This window comes from Myodes glareolus, chromosome 8, assembly GCF_982192425.1.
Source record: "Myodes glareolus chromosome 8, mMyoGla1.1, whole genome shotgun sequence".
NCBI lineage: Eukaryota > Metazoa > Chordata > Mammalia > Rodentia > Cricetidae > Myodes > Myodes glareolus.
Window position 1 is genome coordinate 99,401,793 of NC_142033.1, and position 19,174 is coordinate 99,420,966.

General features: G+C 43.0%; 2 protein-coding genes across 2 annotated transcripts in view; one reads left to right on the forward strand and one right to left on the reverse strand.

Moving 5' to 3' along the window:
• Positions 1-19,174, reverse strand: part of Acyp2 (acylphosphatase 2) — a 152,285-nt gene that overhangs the window by 18,679 nt on the left and 114,432 nt on the right. The gene's annotated exons all lie outside the window — the stretch shown is intronic.
• On the forward strand, positions 13,726-16,378 carry Tspyl6 (TSPY like 6). The gene has a single exon (XM_048427591.3). It carries the CDS (start codon positions 13,726-13,728, stop codon positions 14,731-14,733), a length of 1,008 nt encoding a protein of 335 aa, XP_048283548.3. The 3' UTR covers positions 14,734-16,378.

A 19,174-nucleotide genomic window follows, 5' to 3' on the forward strand; every position in this document is an offset into this window, starting at 1 on the left:
TTGAAGAAAGCTATGCCCAAATCCCTAAAATGATTGTTTATTATTATTTTTTTTATTTAAAGGGGGCTGATTATAAGAGGTTAATTGTCACAGTCAATCTCTTTCTTAAGAAAAAAAGGGGATATAATATAAAAGTAAATACTTTACATTGGTATGGACTTTGGTTTATTGATATAAATTTAATGTCAATTTTGTTATATGTATATTTCTACTCTTGTTTAAGATATTATGCTTATAAAGCTCATTTTAAAAATGTGATGCACACTAAAAAATATGGTTTAAAAGATAGTCATTTAAAATAATCAATCTCATTGCCATGCTTGTTAGGTTTCCTAGATATACAGAATATATTTCAATTAGACAGATAATCTTCAACACTTCAAAGACCTATAGAATATGACATTTAAAATGTTTTAAGAACTTAGACTTTTTTGACAGTGAGACATGTCTGCTTCTGGCAGCACCAATTACTTCAGAGAGGTTGATGGGCATTGAAGAAACTTGTTATGGAATTTACCTTCTGTGTGACAAAGCTAGTCATTTGGGCAAGAAACAGCTTTTGCCTGTTTTGCTTGATGGCATGCTGTATAAACTGGACATGCAAGACCCACAGAAAAATAACTGCTAAACTTGCCAAAAGAAGGTGAGACAGTCCTTTAAGGTTTCTGTTTATGAAAGAGTCTGTCAGACATACTCAGAACACAAAAGAAAGTGACAGACAAACTGCCAATACAGGTGAAACAGTCTTTCAAACTTCCTGCTTCATGGAAAAGTCTATCAGATACTGTGGGCCTGTAGGCTGGAGATGGTGTCCCAATGTCACAGAAGAACTTTGGGTACAGGCAGCAAAATGTCTCTGTCAATTCTAGAATTTAGGAAGTTACTTACCAATGCACTTCCTGTTTACTTAGGTAACATCATATCCTTCTGAGATCTTTGATGGAGTTGAAGACAGATAGCTATAGTTTTCCTTAGTTATGATAAAAAAATAAATTTGAAATGAAATTTTAGACTCACAAAAATTTTGTAACTGATATTTGTTTTGTTATATACAATCTTACTATTTTAAAGTTAAAACATTTCTTTATATTTAGACAGAAAAGGGGAGATAATATGGGTTCCCCTCTGTATGCTATAAATGTGTTTTATTACCATTGGTTAAGAAAGAAGTTGCCTTGGCCTATGGCAGGTCAGAATATAGAAAGGCGGTAAAACTAAACTGAATGCAGGGAGAAAGAAGACAGAGTCAGGCAGACACCATGTAGCTGCCAAAGGAGAAAGATGTCAGAATCTTACCAGTAAGCCACGGCCTCATGAAAATGGGCTAATTTAAGATGTAAGAGCTAGCTATGAATATACCTGAGTCATTAGCCAAACAGTGTTGTAGTTAATATAGTTTCTGTGTGATTTTTAGGGTCTGAGCAGCCAAGAAACAAACATGCAATCTCCGTTTATAGCAGTCATATAAGAAACTCAAGTAAATTAGGTGCATAAGGACATTCTTAAAGTATTGATAGCAGCAAAAACAAAAAAACCCTGTAAACAAGATGTTCAATAAGTTATAACTCAACATACCACCATGTAGCCATTAAAATTTACAACTACAATTCCCAGAGATGGAAATGAATCTCAATAATAACTCCACTCACTGTGTATATTAGGCACATAGGAAACAGCAAAAATGAAAATCGCTATCATTAGTTTTATAGATAAAATTGTAGTGGAACATTACATATTTTTATTGCATTAATATATTACAGATTTTACTGTATTTAATATATTATAAATTTTGTTGTATTTTTCCACATATAAAGGAAAAGAAGAAAGAAAACAAAATACGAGGACTACGGTTTCTAAAGATAAACCAGTCCAGAGCCCTGTGGGGAGGGGCGCTGCTGATGCCCCTACCTGTGGAGCTCAGTTCTAGTGTCATATGTCACTTCCCCTTCTCAAGGGCATTTAGGTTCTTTACAGAGTCACATCTAAGCAATAAATAAAGTTTCTTTTCTTACAGCACCTAAGTCAAGGATCTCACTTACTAAAATTGGAATGAAGACAAAGAGGAAAATTCACATTCCCAATCCTGGCTTCATGACTTTAATGGCTTCATTCCTACTAAGAAAGCTGTAGGATAATCCAAACCAAGATGCAGAACTGTTTGGTGGAGTTCACATTTAATCTTTTGAATATGAAAATGAATCTCAGTTGAAAAGTTCAGGTAGGTAGGAAAAAACACCTTTAAAGAAATTCAATGTTGTGGCTCATGTTCAAAGTAGGGATGGAAGCAGAAACCCAAGGAATTCCATTTGGTGTCTTAGGGCTGTGACAGTAACTGTGGTACAGGTTTTGTGAGTGTGCTTTAAACTTGAAATTGATGAGTGTAATACAACTTTTACTTGGACTTTATTTGAATTTTAACAGCTACTAACAGATGCTCTTAGACTGAATAGGCCCCAATTCCCAAATAGCACAGCATTTCAAAGCTATTTTTGATTCTGAAATGAGAAGCAATTCCAGGAAGTCAGTCCTGAGTCTTTTTCCTGGCTGCGGAAATAGCTTCTCTTGTGGCCCCTCTGACCCACGCCAAGGAAACTGGTTGAGAAGATGTGCGTCTGCTCACAATCCTCTGACTAGTGCGGCCCGCGAGTGGAAAAGTGGGCTGTTAGTTCATCTCCAGAGAACCTGATCCCATAGTCCCTGGAACCAGGTAGACATGCAGAATCACAGAGTTCTCGATTCCTCTTCTTTTCTGAAACCATCTCAACACTTTGCTACCTCGGCAGACTTGTTTCCAGAGTGTATACGGGGTGGGGAGTATACGGGGTGGGGTGCTGATCTGTCAGTAGAGAGCCAGTGTTTAACCTCTCACCAAATAACTCACATCTTCTAGAAAAGCTCTGGCAACCCCAGCCTCAAGTCTTTGGGCCCTTGTTTCAGTGCTTGTACTTCTCACCAACCTGAACCAAACTGCCTTTCCGCGGCATCCCACTCCTTACCTTGGGATGCGCAAGGCTTTCTCATTCAAAAGGAAAAGGCTTTCACTGAATTATATCCTCCAGCATTGCCCTGTCTTATCTTTCCTGCACATCCAAGTTTCCAGAGCTGATGATTTCCTATTGAGCCAAATGGAAACTCTGACTTAGTTTTCAGACATAGTAACAATGATTTCACAGGGTGTCTTTCTAAACCAGGGATCCTTACAGGGCTTTGATAAACATGTTCTTGATGAAGAATATACAAAGATAAGGGCTGTGACAAGCAAGACAATACAGAAGCATACAAAGACAGTATCAAACCCTTTCCTCCAGCTTTTGTTAAGTCTACATCACACGCATGAACATGTGCACTAGCATACACACGTGTGCGCACGCGCACACACACACACACATATACATACACACACCAGAGCGGGGAGGTGTGTTCCATTATGTAGCCTTGGCTTGCCTAGGACTTACAGAGATCTACTTGTCTCTACCTCTCAGTGCTAGGATTAGAGGAGTGTACTACTATTACACTTGATACTGTCACTTTATTTCCACATCCTGTCATGTAGTGAGGAAGAAAATCACGTTCTGCTATTGAGTTTCTACCCTTGCGTTTTCTGCAAGTTTTGTATTACTGTGTATTTTTTTAAAAAAATATTCCCTTTTGTGGAAAATTCACTGTGGTTCTGTAATAGTAGCAGCCTCCTTAAGGGACTCTTCTTGCTTGGATATATGGTCAGAACTTTATTATTTTCTCCAGCCTTTCTCTGTGATGGTGTGTGAGTATTAGGGTGGGGAATGGTTTAGTGATCTGGCTCTAATGGAGAAGAAACTTGCATGGTTCTCAGTAACTCTGAGCTCCATGGCAAGGCCCTGTGTCTATCTGGATCTTTGGAGCCTTGCTGGTCTTGATGCTTAAATTCTTGACTGGCAAAGGTCCTTCCCAGATGATTTTTCATGGCTCAGAACAGCTCTTGGGTTATGATAGTCAATATTGTGCTTACCACCGGCCTGGGGATGCTTTGTCACTACACCCTCCCTCCCTGCACTGGCTTCCTAGTCAGCTTCTGAGTTACAGTTGCTACATCGTTTCACTGTGAGAATCAAGGGCAGCTCCGAGATGCCACCTCAGGCTCCCTCTGTCCCCCAGAATGCAGCTGCTCTCTTTCTCTTTGCTCTGCTTCCTCTCACAAGTAGAAGCACAGGTCTTCAGCTGGAAATGCATGGACGTTCCTGTGCTCTTGGCTTTCTCTTAGTTCCTGCTCAGCTTGCCTCTGTGGAGTTTGACTCAGACAAGGAAAGTCTTATCAGCAGATAAGTGTCTCCATTCTGGCTTCCATCTTCTTCACATACTCCCTCTGGCTAGAAGGAAGGAGGCGTCTTGCTGCATTTTCTATGCTTCCTTAACAGGTGGGTAGGTGTGTTACAGCACCCATGTGGTCAGTGTACAACTTACAGGGGTCAGTTCTCCCCCTCACCATGTGAGGCAGGGTCATTGAATTCTGGTTATCAGACTTGGCAGCAATCACCTTTACCCACTGAGCCTCGTCACAGGTCCGAGCATTTTCAGCTTTCACATATAGGTGAATTGCCCCAGGACCTTGTGAAGATGCAGGCCCTGATTTAAAGAATTCCGAGAAGTCTTGAAATTGTGTTTATTCCACAAACTCCAGGTGAGAGCAGTGCTGCCGGGTTTTGGGCGGCACATTCACTAGACAGTCGCTGCTGTCACGCCCCGTCTTTTGAGAGGCATCCTTCCTCCCTCTCTGAGGCGTTAATGGCAGGATGGCTCTGGGACAAGGAACAAACACAGCCAGATAACATAATCTCTGCAATGCATGCCATTAATTTAATTATCATATCACCCCTTGCAGACAGCACATATAAAACAGAAGGAAACTTAGGATCAGCTAGGTAAAGCATTTGCCTAAGCCCAGCAGACCACATCTCTGTTCTTCCCATCTCCTTGCTGTTCTTCCATTTGCCTCATCCAGCTTTTATCAAGACGATGGAGCTTAGAGGGCTGGGGAAGTACACTTGCCTAGCATGACTAAGGCCCTGGGTTCAATCCCCAGGACCACCCAAAACCAAAATAACAAAACAATTTCTTTGGGCCAGTGAGATGGCTTAGTTGGTAAAAGTGCTTGGTGCACAAATTTAAAAAGAAAATGGTGATTATATGCTGACTCTCATTCTAATACAAATGTTTACACACATACCAAAACACAGAAGGAATAGGAAGATGAAATGTCTCTGTATGTTTCATGTGTGAATGCACTCATGTGTATGCATGTGTGTCTGTGTTGCCAGTTAACATTTATTGTATTTGCTTTCATTTCCTCCATCCCTCTAGTCATATAATTTGATTTAGAAAATCTAATATTCACTGGAGCTGGAGAAATGGCCCAGCAGTTAAGAGCACTTACTGCTCTTGCAGAAGACCTGGGTTCAGTTCCCAGTGCCAGCATGGTTGGTTACAACCATCTGTAAATCCAGTTCCAGGGGATTCAATGTCTTCTTCTGGTCTCTCCAGGCACCAAGCGCACAATGTGATGCATGTGTGGACACACACACACACACACACACACACACACACACACACACACAAAACAAGTATTTTTAAAAATCTAATATTCAATCCAAACTCACATTTTCCCCACTGCAATCAGTGTCTTTATTGTTCCCTACCTGCTGTCTTGAACCAAAATTATAGATTTTCTTAAAACAATCTGCCATCTAAATGTACACTTATATTATGTTGTATTTGTAAAGAATTCCTTGTTTAGTCTACTTAGTTACACTTTTATGAATTCTGAGGAACTCTAAAATAACACTTGATATCAAGGCTGATGTTTGGGCACTATGCATATAGTATGAGTACTATAATACTAGTGTTTTGCTACTCTATTGCATTCTCTAGGGAGGGCCTTGGTACTGGGCAGAACACAGGTCCAGTCAGGGACTTATGGTTTTTTCTACCCCAGGCTATCCTGGGCTAGCCCTGTCATCTGTCTCTGCCACTTTGGTGCCAGTCAGCTGGACCAGGACTTCACAGACCTTCAGTATCTTACATCTTCAGGAGGCAGTCAGCTGTATTGCTGTTTGAGCATATTCAAAAACAGTTCATCATAATTGTTAACTCATCTAAGATAAATCAGCATCTAAATCCTGGCAACATTTCCCCTTCTTTCTACGTTTGCATGAGCTATATGTTCTTTCTAAGCAGTGGGAGCCTCTGCCACAGCTGTAAAGGCATTCCGGAAACCACTTGAGGCTTCTATGTAGCCATTCCCTTTACAAACAGTTTAATAGGCTTTCTGAGGGAAACAGATTAGCAACGCGTTTCTTCTCTGGCCTACCAACATGCTTTTCATTTCTGAGTTCCTACTCTGGGTGGCCTAGTCCGGAGAACAATAGTTCTGAACAAACAAGACTGTTTAAATGAGTCAAGTGGCTTCTGCGGGATCCCTTTCAAAACACATTGGAAGCTAGTAATGGTGTTTGACGAGTCAAAGGAAAACAGGGTGTAGTTCACAGACTCCTCTTACATCCCCTCTGCCTCTGTAAAGTCATGCCTTCTCTGTTTCCCAGAGACTTTAAATATGCAAGCAGACAAATGTGTAACTCAGCGGAAATCATTCCAAGGCCCATTTCTCTCCTCCTTTTGCCACATTCCCTTCCCTTTTGACTGCATTTTGGAGATTCTGTATTAGTTTTACTTGCTAACCCTAAAAACAACACCAGAGCCACAACAATAAAATGTGAGCAGAATGTGTTTCCCTAGGGCCACAGAGCTTCTTCTCCACGGTTTCTGGCTCCTCCCCTACGGCACCAGCAGGATGGAACGCCACAAGGAAGCGACGTGTCACACCCAACTCAAGACTGTTACCAGCATTCAGATTTTAATTTTAAGAAGGATCGATGACTCCTATTTTTGATTGCCTATTATATATGTGTGGTATTTTGGAATCTTTCAAGAAAATAAAGTAGTATATAACAGGGTCTGTGACATTAGAAACATAAAATTCTTGAGTGTCTGCCTTCCTGCTAGTGAATGTTGACCCGGAAGTGGTGGCCCTGCACCTTAGCTGGACAACACGGCTCTGAATGTTACAGTGACTCAGACCACTGCGCATTCTTGCTGTATGTATCATTCGTCACCTTTAGCAGAAATGTTGGTTCTGTGCTCATTCCTGCTTCCCTCTGGTCTCCAGCGATCTCAATATGCACACAGGGGATCCTTCCAACCCTGCCATCATAGCTCACTGTGATAACCTTGACTTCAACCGGCCTCAGGATAGCCCAACGTGGTCAGAGGAGTGGGGTTCTGAGGAATTCCCCGCAAGCCCTATCTCTCCCCCCTTCCAGCCCTCCAGTATCTGAGCTCTTGCCCCACACTCAGGCCACCTTTTCACTGACCCTCTCCTCTGTGCACCTCTGTCCTGACAGCTGGAACCCTAAGATTTCTGATTAAATACAACCCTGCTTTCTCGCACTGCACCTGGAGACTGCCCGTGGCAAATTCACAGCCATGGGGATGGGCTAAGTTTCAAATTCATAACCTCAGTGCTGTCTGAAGATCGCCCCGTAGCCCAGCCGCCCAGCCATTCTCACGGAAACTCTTGCCACACTCTTCTCTCCCCTCAGACTCCCACGGGCTCTTGTCCTCCCGCTTGTTCCACGATCTTGCTTTCTCCTTTTCTGAGGACACTGAAGCAATCAGGAGACAATTCCATGGGCCTCGCTAGCATTTCTGCCACCTGTGTACCCATCCTCACACCCTGTCATCCTGACAGTTCTCAGAGGTGAAGCTGCCATGTTTCTGTGAAATCCCTGTGAAATCCCTGACTCCTGCTGCACTCGGGCATGGGCTCGATCTCCTCTATCTACCAAGGCATGTGTTTGATAACTCTCCTTCCGTCTCCTACACAATTGGGCCTTGCTCTCTGTTAGTTCATCCACAGAAGCATATACACATGGGTCTTTTTCTCAATTTTATTTTTTAAAATGTGCTGTTCTGTGTATGGTGAATGCATATGATATATGTATGTATGAGAGTGTGTGCCACAAGAGTCAGAGTGAGGCTGACAGACAGAGAGAGACAGTTCAGTAACCTGGGAGCCCCGTTTGGCTTTGGGTTATGCATCTTTCATTCTTGCAGTGATGCACTTGGCAGCCCGATTCCTTCACCTGCACTGTGTCTTCTAGCATTCTTTAAGGAAGCGTTCCCTGTTTACTGTCTAATGCCTATGACTAATACGGCTTTGTACATGACTATGGGAAAGGGCCTGTGCTGCAGGAAGAATAAATGTATGACCTCATCTTCTGATCAAAATGGAGAGCCATTCAAATCACACCCCTTAGTAGCCAACTCATTTCTCTCTCTAGCCCCATTAGCAAAAGCCCCCAAACGACAATCAGGGCCCTTGAGTGTCCTCATTTTGGGCTCCCATCAGTCTGGACTGTCTTCCTCTGTAGCTTTCACTGTCACTCTGCCCCAAACAAAGTTGTCTTACTTCTTTTTAGAACTCTCTATACCCCAGTTTCCAGTGCTTCAGATGAAAGACAAAGAATCTAGAACACACAGCCCAGATCCCAACCCAGCAGCAAGAGAAGAACTTTCCCGAGCTGGTTTTCTTCTATACCCAAGGGTTTCAGTGCCCAAGCTGGAACCAGTTAGGATTCTGTAGAGCTTTTATCCAGTGAGCCATCTCACCAGCCTCTATTTGTATCATCAAAACAGAAAAATGTTCTTTGACCCACTTTTCTATTAGCCGTCATCCCATTTCTTTGAAGAAAAAAAAATAAACCTTCAAAAGAATTGGTTATATTTTCTCTTTTAATTTTCCCATTCCTATTTTCTCCAAACTGACACCTCCACTGAGACTGTTCTTGTCATGACCCATTTCTTTGTTTCCATTTGGAACAAAATTATCCAAAAGAACAGTCAGTGTACACTGCTGCCAGTTTCTTTCCTTCTGTTCTTTTAAGACCTATTCTGGTTCTTAGCAAACCATCGAAAGGACTCTTGACTCACTTTGGCGGTTTAAATGAGAATGGACCCCATAGGCTAATATATTTGAATACGTGGTCCCCAGTTGGTGGGACTGCCTGGGAAGGATTAGAAGGTGTGGTTTTGTTGGAGAAGGTGTGTCAATGGCGGTTATTTTGGGGGTTTCATTCCCAGTTGCCCTGCCACCTGCTTCCTGTTTGTGGATCAGGATGAAGCACTCAGCTATTACTTCATCACCATGCCTACTGCCTGCTGCCATGCTCCGCACCATGGGAGCATGGGCTCACCTGAAACTGTGAGCTCCACCATAAATCCTTTCTTCTAGTAGGATTCTAGTTCTAATGTAGTCTTATTGTGGCAACTGAAAAGTAACTAAGTGTCTCTCGCCAATGATGCTTCTGTTCTAAATCTCAGCTGTGACTTCTCCGACTTCTCCTGTTGACACAACTGCAGCCCACACTTGAGCACTTCCATTTCCGACTCCTGGCTTCCCCCCAACTCCCCATCACTCTTCAGTTTCTATGGTAGTTTTGCTGCTTCCTTTTCTCGTGCTCATGATTGAGGCTGCAGGCCGTCCGTGACCACTTATGCCCATTATCTCTGATACGAATGTCCTCAGCTCTAACCTCCAAACTCTGCTGCCCAAGTCACCTCCAGCCTGGGATGTCCAAAGCACAGAATGTTCCTGCAAAGATAAACTTCTCCATCACAACTTCTCCCAAAACCTTCTTCTATAAACTCCATTGTGCTAGCTGCTCTGGTCAAAATCTTAGGGAGTCATCCTTAACTTTTTTTTATACACCACTATCCAGCTAATAACAAAAGCATTCTGGTTGCATCCCTGCATCTGCTATCCACTGCTACTGCTACCATCTGATGGGAGAAGCATGTTTCATCCTGACTGCTGGACTCATCTCCTGAAAGACTCCCCCAACGTGTGTCATTGCTTCCACACAGTCTACATTTTACCTATGAGCCAGAGTGATCCATAGAAAACATAAAGCAGAGCCGGGCGGTGGGGGGCGCACAGCTTTAATCCCAGCACTTGGGAGACAGAGGGAGGTAGATCTCTGTGAGTTCGAGGCCAACCTGGTCTACAAGAGCTAGTTCCAGGACAGGCTCCAAAGCTACAGAGGAAAACCAAAATATAAAAATAAAACAAAATAAATAAAGCAGATTTTGAGTGCTCCACTCAAAATCCTGTAGTGATTTCTTAGTTCATTAAGAATAAAATTCAAAACTATTACAAAAGTATACAAGCCCTGTGTTCTCTGGGGGGTTCGCAGAGGCGCGGCTCCTTTGAGAGAGGCTTCCTGACTCAGTGTTAGCAGCAAAATCTCAGCAGCTCTTTTAGGAGGCCCTGACACCAAACACTTAAATAGTGATTCTGAGCAGCTGCAGGCAATGCTTCCTGGTGGTGGCATGGACCTAGAAACTCCACTGAGTTGCGGGGAAAAAAAGTGGCTCCTACTAGTACCTCCACCATGAAGCTAGACTCCCAGGAAGGCAAGGAGTGGGGTGGATCCAGCTGCCAAAGTCATGGCTTTAATCCTAGCCATATCGCTTAGCAAATTAAAGACTCATGTAGTCAGAAAAGAGAAATAAATAGTAAAAACAGATTCAGATTTTTTAAAGAAAAAAGCCTCTAAGCAGTTTACAGTATGTTTAAAAATTTACATAGGCTTGGGAGAAAAAAGAAAAAGGTTAGAGAAAGTCCTTTAAAAGGAGAGAGAGAAGAGTTAGATGTAGGGGCACACACCTTTAATCTCAGCACTTGGGAGGCAGAGGCAGACCTTTGTGAGTTCAAGGTAGCCTGGTTTACAGAGTGAGTTCTAGGACAGCCAAAGATACACAAAGAAATACTGTCTCAAAAACACTGGCTTTGTGGGAGCCTGGTTTGTTTGGATGCTCACCTTCCTAGACCTGGATGGAGGGGGGAGGACCTTGGACTTCCCATGGGGCAGGAAACCTGACTGCTCTTAGGACTGGAGAGGGAGGGGGAGGGGGAGGAGGAGTAGGAGGGAAATGGGAGGTGGTGAGGAGGTGGAAAATTTTAATAAATAAATAAATAAAAAGAAAGAAATAGAGTTAAAAAAATAAAACCACAAAATATGGAAAATACAAAAAAGAATTTGAATACTGTATGCTACTGTGTTGATTTTGAATTATTTGACTGCTGAGAAAGGAACAACAGCTGCTAAAAGACATTTGATTACAAATGCTGCTAGATTAATCTAACATATATATTTTGAAATGCCCTGACATCAAAATTTTAGTCAAAAGATATGTTACTTTGGAGAAGAGGTTTTGCTTTTGTTTCCACAGGAAATGAGAGGCTATGAATTCATTCTGGGTTAAGAAAAATAAGGTTTGTTCAAGGAAGATCCCCTGAAAAATCTCCCATTGGAACAGATGGCCCAGATGATCCAATGTTTCAGAGGACCTCTGTTGCAGTTTCCTCTGAGTTCTACATCCAGAACATTCTCAAGACTGTTATCCAGGCTCACAGAATACTCCAGTCAGGACTTGACCATAATCCTAAATTTTCTTTAAGTCCCCCTAAGATTATCACTGCCCCCAATCAGCAGAAAGTAGCCCATAAAACTATGCTCACATTCCCAAAAAATGAATTATGGCTTTGTTTAGAGTGTTGGTTGCAAGTTGTTATGGATAATGGTTAGGAAAAAAGCTAAACAAAGGAGATTAGATTCAGAGTTCTTGTTTTGATAAGAAAAAAGGTAAAGTCCTGTGGGATAATGCTCTTGTACCCTGCAAAGATTTGTCGTGTGTATTGGTTTAATAAAATGCTGATTGGCCAGTAGCCAGGCAGGAAGTATAGCAGGGATGACCAGAGTAGGAAAATTCTGGGAAGAGGAAATGTTCAGTCTGTAGTCACCACCCAGATGCAGAGAAAGCAAGATGAAAGTGCTGCATTGAGAAAAGGTTCCAAACCACGTGGCTAAACATAGATAAGAATTATGGGCTAATTTAAGTTGTAAGAGTTAGTTAGTAATAAGCCTGAACTGTAACATGAGGGGAACCTGCTTGTTTGTGTTTTTCTGTTCTGCCTGGTACCCCCAGCTGTTTAGTCCCAGAGAAAAATCACACACAGATCTCTATAAGTTATAAAGCTGATTGGCCCATTAGGTCAGGCTACTTATTAGCTAACTCTCACATCTTGATTAACCCATTTTTCTGATCTATGTTAGCCCTGTGGCTCTGTACCTTTTTCAGTGGGGCAGATCACATCCTGCTGCTTTGGTGATCTGGGCAGGAGTGCGAGGAATCAACTTCCTCCTCCCCAGAATTCTCCTGTTCTCCTTGCATCACTTCCACATCCTGTCTGGTTTTCCTGCCTACACCTCCTGCCTGGCCAATCAGCGTTTATTTAAAACATGATTGACAGAATACAGACAATTCTCCCACACCACTAAACTAATAGGCCAAACAGTTTATAATTAATATAAGTCTCTGTGTGTTTCTTTGGGACTGAACAGCTGTGGGACTGGGTGGGACAAAACTTGTGTCTACAAAATGTTTTTGTTCTGTTCATGGTCATAAACCTTTGGAGGCACACAGGAGGTGTACAACAAACACCTACTGGATGTCCAACGAATACAAAGATAAACGGTGTGTCTTTAAAGGGCCGGTAACATTTTTCACACAATCAATCACTGGAACCTCATATGACTTTTGTGGACTTTCCCCCAAACTCCTGATTTATTTATTGCTTCTAGGTCTGTATAAGCTTTTGATTGCATGCCTGGTCATCAGTGTTAATGAGCTATTATTTCCATCAAGTTACATCTTTCATTTAAGTTTGAAAATGTATTGGCACAAAGCTGCCCAAATTTGTTCTTAATTTCTGTAAGGCAGCACCATGACATTCAAAACAAGGCTTATGCACTCTCTGTTGTGCCTTTTCGTATTGGCGATTGGTGATGCTCTGCATTGCCTTTCGTAAAACTCTGCTGGTCTTTTACACATCACCCAAGTTAGAGTCTGAAGGGTCTGAGTCCTCTCCACACATTTCCTGTTCTCTTCTCACTGGATGGGCATTGGGGGGGGGTAGGGGGTAGGGTGGATGGGGTCTTACCTCCCTAATTCCTTAAAGTAAAGTAAGGTCATCTGACTAATGATTAAAGACATATACCCCTTTTAGATAGAACTATTTTTTTTTTTAAAAAAACCTATATACAGGAAAGGAATTGTCTTTTCAGTAAACATAGGCTGAGTCAATTAGATATTCATATGGATAAAATAAACCAAGATCCTTACCACATCATTTACAAACATGCCCAGATGGATGACAGGGATAAATGTAAAAGATCTTGGACAGGCAGTTTTTAGTGTGTTGTGTCACATGACCGTTGATTTTAGTACTTGTGAAGATGAGGTAGGAGAACTGCTGAGTTCAAGACCAGTCTAGGTTAAAGAATGAAACACTAGCTTGGTGGTGGTGCATGCCTTTAATCCCAAGGCATTCAAACAACAACAGAACACCTATGACGTTCTCAATCCCTTGGATCAAAACATACTTAAATTATCCTGCGGTGCCCTCCCCAGCTTCTCGGAAAACCTTGGGACAGGAGTTTGGTTGGGTTCCGGCCGAGGCACAGGTCTCGCGAGACTCGCACGCGTGCCCGAGAGCAGCCCGGCGCAGGGCACCATAGCCCAACTGCCCAGGGTCCAACTGCCAGGCTAACGGTCGGCGGCTTCGCTCCCAACATGAGCTCCCTCGGAGGGCCGACTGAGGCTGGGGAGGGCAGCGTGGCGCCCGGGCCTGCAGGTGAGCCCGCAGCGGTGGAGAACCCTCCCCAGGACCGAGCCGGCGGGGATGCTGGGCCCAGCGTCGCGGTCAGCATGGACGGTCTGGGCCAGGAGGAGGCCTCACCGCCGCCCGAAGCCCCGGAAGCCGCCCCGGACAAGGGCCTCCCGCAAGGCCTGCCAGGCCCCAGTGGCGCAGAGCAGCCTGCCCCCGACGGTGTGGCCAAGACCAAGGCCAGGGTCCGGAAGGTGGACAAGTGTGCAGGGGAGGAGGGGGCTGAGAAGCCGGCAGATGAGGATGCGGAGGCGGGACCGCGCCTCCCGAATGTGGCTCTGCAGATGAGGTCCCTGGAGGCCATCCAGCTGGATCTGAACACCGTGAATGCCCAGGCCGACCGCGCCCTCCAGCAGCTGCAGCACAAGTATGGGCAGCTCCGTCAGTACTATCTGGAGCGCAGGAACTACGTTATCCAGAGCATCCCCGGCTTCTGGGTCACGGCCCTTCGCAACCACCCGCAGCTGTTCGAGATGATTACAGGCCGAGATGCAGAAATGCTAAGATACATAACCAACCTGGAGGTGAAGGAGTCCAGACTCTCCAGGGCGAGTTGCCGATTCAAGTTCTTCTTCCGAAGAAACCCCTTCTTTAGAAACACTCTGATCGTCAAGGACTACGAGGTCAGACCCACTGGCCAAGTGGTATCGCTCTCCACTCCAATCATCTGGCGCCCTGGTCATGAACCGCAGCCCTTCATTTATGGGAACCAGGAGGTCACGTGTAGTTTCTTCACCTGGCTTTCAGACCACAGCCATCCAGAGCGTGACAGGATTGCCCAGATTATCAAAGAGGACCTCTGGCCAAACCCACTCCAGTATTACCCCTTCCATGTAGGGGCTCCTAGAGCCAGACGTCACCAGATCAGAGAGCCTGTGGAGATTCCTAGACCCTTTGGTTTCCAGTCTGGTTAGCCATTGCCCATGTGAGTCCTCTAGGACTTAACTGCTGGACTAGTGACTGACTGAGCAACAGAAACGGGTATGCCTTTGTGTCGACATTTCTGTACCCTTCCTCTTTTAAACCTTTGCTTTTAAACTTTTCAGCTACAAGACTGAAACTCCCACGATATTGTTGTCTCATCTCCACACAATCTTTATGCTCGTTGCATTTGTGTCACGTGATGCCTAGTTCACCCGTCCTATGCTGAGGAAATGACGCTCTGCATTTCACCTTCTTTATCTGCACCATTTGGACACAGTTTGTTTTCCAGGGACATTGGTCTACCACTTAGACGACTGGAAAGCTGTTTACCCTTCTCTGCATTGCCTGTGAACATCTCAAGAGCGAGGCCATCGCGAGCATAGTAACAGACCATTTGGTCTGTGCATCTTTCATGGTTCCAGACTGTTGCCTGCTACAGAATCTTACCCACCTGAGTTGCTGCCAGCTACTGTTTTCTGTTGTCTGGTAAACAAGAAACTCCAGAACTGGTAATGGAGCAAGACTTTCTACCAGAGTATGATCCTTTTTTCCTTAGGGGGGTGGGGACACTTTTCCCCCTTTTCCTACCCACTCTCACCACCACCATCACCCATCCTTATCACCCAGAAACCCTCTTGACAGTAAAGTAAGTGGCTGGGTGACAAAGTAAACCTTACCCTCAACAAACTTTCTTAACCCCAACCAGTGAATTAGTACAAAAACTAGGCACTTTTGTTTGCCTCCCTTCCTCAACCTGAAAATGTTGCAAGGCTGGTGGTGATATAATTAATCTTCAATCTCTGTGTCACTTCTGACTAAAGAAATTGATGGCCCCAAAGCATCTGTGAAAGTGGGCACTTTAACTTTCAGCTTTGATTTCCAGAGGCAGAGAGGCATGTAGACTTGGTGCCTCAGTACTGCAGCCTCTGCTTTCTTTCCAACACCTTGTTCCCCCCACACCCTTTAATAACAATGCCATGTGTGGTTTAAGATTAGAGGGATATAGATCTAGATAGGAAAAAGTAATTTCTAGTTTATTGAGGCTAGAACCAAGTCGTGTGTGTGCATCCTAAGCAAAGCTGAACCAGAGACCAGAGGTGAAGCAGGAATAAGGTAGACTGACGGATAGCTTGTGACAAGGAAGTTTCTACCTTTAGGATGATAGGAAGAGAAATACGTTTCCTGGGGTTGGGAGAGGAGCTAAACGGTAAGAGCACTAGCATCCAGGCCTTGTGTTCCAGCCCTAGCACAAAATTAAAAAGAGAGAGAGAGAAAGAGAGAGAGAGAGAGAGAGAGAGAGAGAGAGATATGTTTCTCAGGGCTGAGATGAGAAAATAACGGTGGTTGGAGTACTAAATGTGCTACTTAGAGAAGGGTTCTCTGAAGGACAACGTGTCATTCATTGGGGTTTTCTGGTTTCATCTGTTGAGAGATTAAAACTATCACAAGTAGTTAGTAAACTTTTCTTATCTGTTTCTGTATACTACGGAGAAAAGTATGCAGATTTTCTTTTTCTTTTAGTTGGGAACATTTAGGGAAAAATCATTTTTGTTTAATATAAAAATGTGAATATTTGTAACAGTTTTCATTGTTTTGATTCCTGTTAAAATTTTAACCTTAATTATCCTTAATTTTATTTATTTAATTATCCTTAAAATTATCCTTAATTTTAATAGCTTGATTTATCAGACCTTGAAAATTGGATTTTGCCATTTTCATGAAAAAATAATTTATAAAATATTTGTGGCTCTAATTGTTTTATTTAATAATTTGTCTTATAGTGTTTCCTTCCTAAGCAGCTGAAAAGTGACGAGTATTATTGCCATGCTTGTCATTCCTTTGTGACGACAAAAGAACAGCATTCTCATTCACGGCTCATCTGAGAGTAGTCTATTACAAATTCTTCAGAAAGTTGAGTGTCTCTGTGCACACACACACACACACACACACACACACACACACACACACTTCTAATTCTGGGAACATTTGCATTCCAACCCTGAGTTCGATTTCTGGAACCGTTATGGTACAAAGAGAAAACCGATTCCTACAAGTTTTCCTCTGACTTCTGCACCCACAATGGCACACCTTGGCCACCCCCTCTTCAACACACACAATATTTTTTATGTGTATGGATGTTTTGCCTGCATGTATGTCTATGTACCACATACATGCAGGACCCTTGGAAGCCAGAAAAGTGTGTTTGATTCCCTGGGACTGGAGTTATAGTAAGGTGCCATGTAGGTGCTGGTAATTGAAAAAGCAGCCAGTGCTCATAAGTTCTGAGCCATCTCTCCAGGCTCAGTAATCACACAGTTTTAATACCTAAATCCAGGAACGACTCCAGTGTCCATCAATAGGAGAAAACTTGTGTATATGGTTTAAACATGTGGTATACACACATGTGAAGCTAGAAATCCAGGAACGTCTCCAGTGTCCATCAATAGGAGAGAACTTGTGTATATAGTTTAAACATGTGGTATACACACATGTGAAGCTAGAAGCCACAGAAGGATACTGAGTGTCACACTCTTGTCACTCTGCCTTTTTCCTTTGGGAGCACGTCTCTCTCTCTGCTAGTAGGCAGACTGGCAGCCAGCAAGCCCAGGCATTTCTCCTGTCTCTGCCCACTTCCCCACCCCCACTCCTGTCTTGGGTTATAGGCATGTGAACAGCCACACCTGAGTTCATCCCCTTATGTGAACAGCCACACCTGAGTTCATGCCCCCATGCTTTCACAGCAAGAACTGGAACTCACTGAGCCTTTACTCCAGCCCCAATAGTCGGGGGAGGCAAGTTTTTAATATTTATTCACACAATGAGAGATAACTACACTTATGTGAAAAAAAAGAATGAATCTCACAAATATGCTTTGGGATATATGAGGACAAACACATGCTATGGCTATGTAATTTCACTTCATATATGAAGTTTACAAAACAGAAAAATTAAGCTGCTTAGAGTAGACATCAGAACCATGATCACTATTAAAAGCAATGAAGGATTTGGGATTTAATTTACAATCTAACAAGTTACTCTGCTGGTTAGTGGATTCTGGGTAAAAGGAATTTAATACATACCATCGACATTTTACCAGTTTCTGAAAATAATTACAAGGTAACATGAAAACCAAGTGATAACTGCACACAGGGTTCTGTTATAAAGAATTCTGAGTTTAAGGAACATGAATTTTTTTAAGTAATTTTAAGTGCATTGGTGTTTTGCCTGTGTGATGGTGTCAGACCTCTGGAATTGGATTTACAGCAAGTTGTAAGCTGCCATGTGGGTGTAGAAATTGAACCCAGGTCCTCTGGAAGAGGACTACTGAGCCATCTTTCCAACCCCACATGAATTCTTTTATAATGGGAGTAAACATGGTTGTCCTTTGCTTTCAAGAGAGATATTTTACTGACAATAAGTAAACCTGTTTTGTTCCATAGGACACCATCTGTTTTCAAGTCTTTTAGAAAATGTGTTCTTTGCTCGAAAGCCATCTCTTGAAATTGCTTATCTGAATCCCCCCGAACACTGGTGCTCAGTGCCTCTGCTCACAAGATGTGTGGAAAAGTGTAAGGCACGTGGAGAATCATCTTGGAGTTTATCTGTGGGATGGAGAGAAATTGAGGTATCACAGATTCTGAAGAGCTGGTGATGTCTAATCTTGATGTAGGTGCTGAACACACTTGTGTCTGTGAAACTTTGGGCATTTTTCTGTGTGTATAATTATAATTGAGTAAGGAAAGAAGGCTAAAAGAACCTATTTTCCAGAACCTATATGCCAGAAAATGTCCAACTTAAAGCCATGTTTCAGATCTCTTTGAGAGGCCAATAATCCATAGATGAGAATTCAAGTAAGATCATATACTGTACCACATTTAAATGGCTAAATCAATTTTGTAAGAATTTAAACTGTTCTCTTTTCTAGACATGGACCATTAATTTTTTTTAGCGTTTACCATGCTTTGCTCATTTAGTTGCAGACGGTTCATTTCAGAGCACAGTTCTTCTGGCGAATAGACTATAAAATCCATACATAGCTATTCTGCTCAGTGAAGGTAATTTATGTAGAAAATTTATCCCATCATATTCTTTTAAGAAGATTATTTTTAATCACGTGCATTTGTGTGTGTGGGGGGGTGACAGTGGTGGGAGCATGTACACTTGACTGCTCGTATCCATGAAAAACCAGCAGATGTCCCTGGAGCTGGAGTTACAGGTGACTGTGAACTACCCAGTGACGATGCTAGCAATCAAACTGGGTCCTCTGCAAGAGCACCACTCTTAACTAAGGAACCATTTCTAAAATATCTTTTAAGAGAAGCTTTGTATTTCAAAGTTCAGGCCCCCCTCTTTGAGATAGGACTGTTCCACTCAATATTAAGAGCTAAAAGCAATTTAGCACATACAATGGGACTTTGGTGTCAACAGCAA

Bases quoted from the DNA above. Each gene is read 5' to 3' on its own strand.
- Tspyl6 (XM_048427591.3), top strand. From the start codon at position 13,726: ATGAGCTCCCTCGGAGGGCCGACTGAGGCTGGGGAGGGCAGCGTGGCG.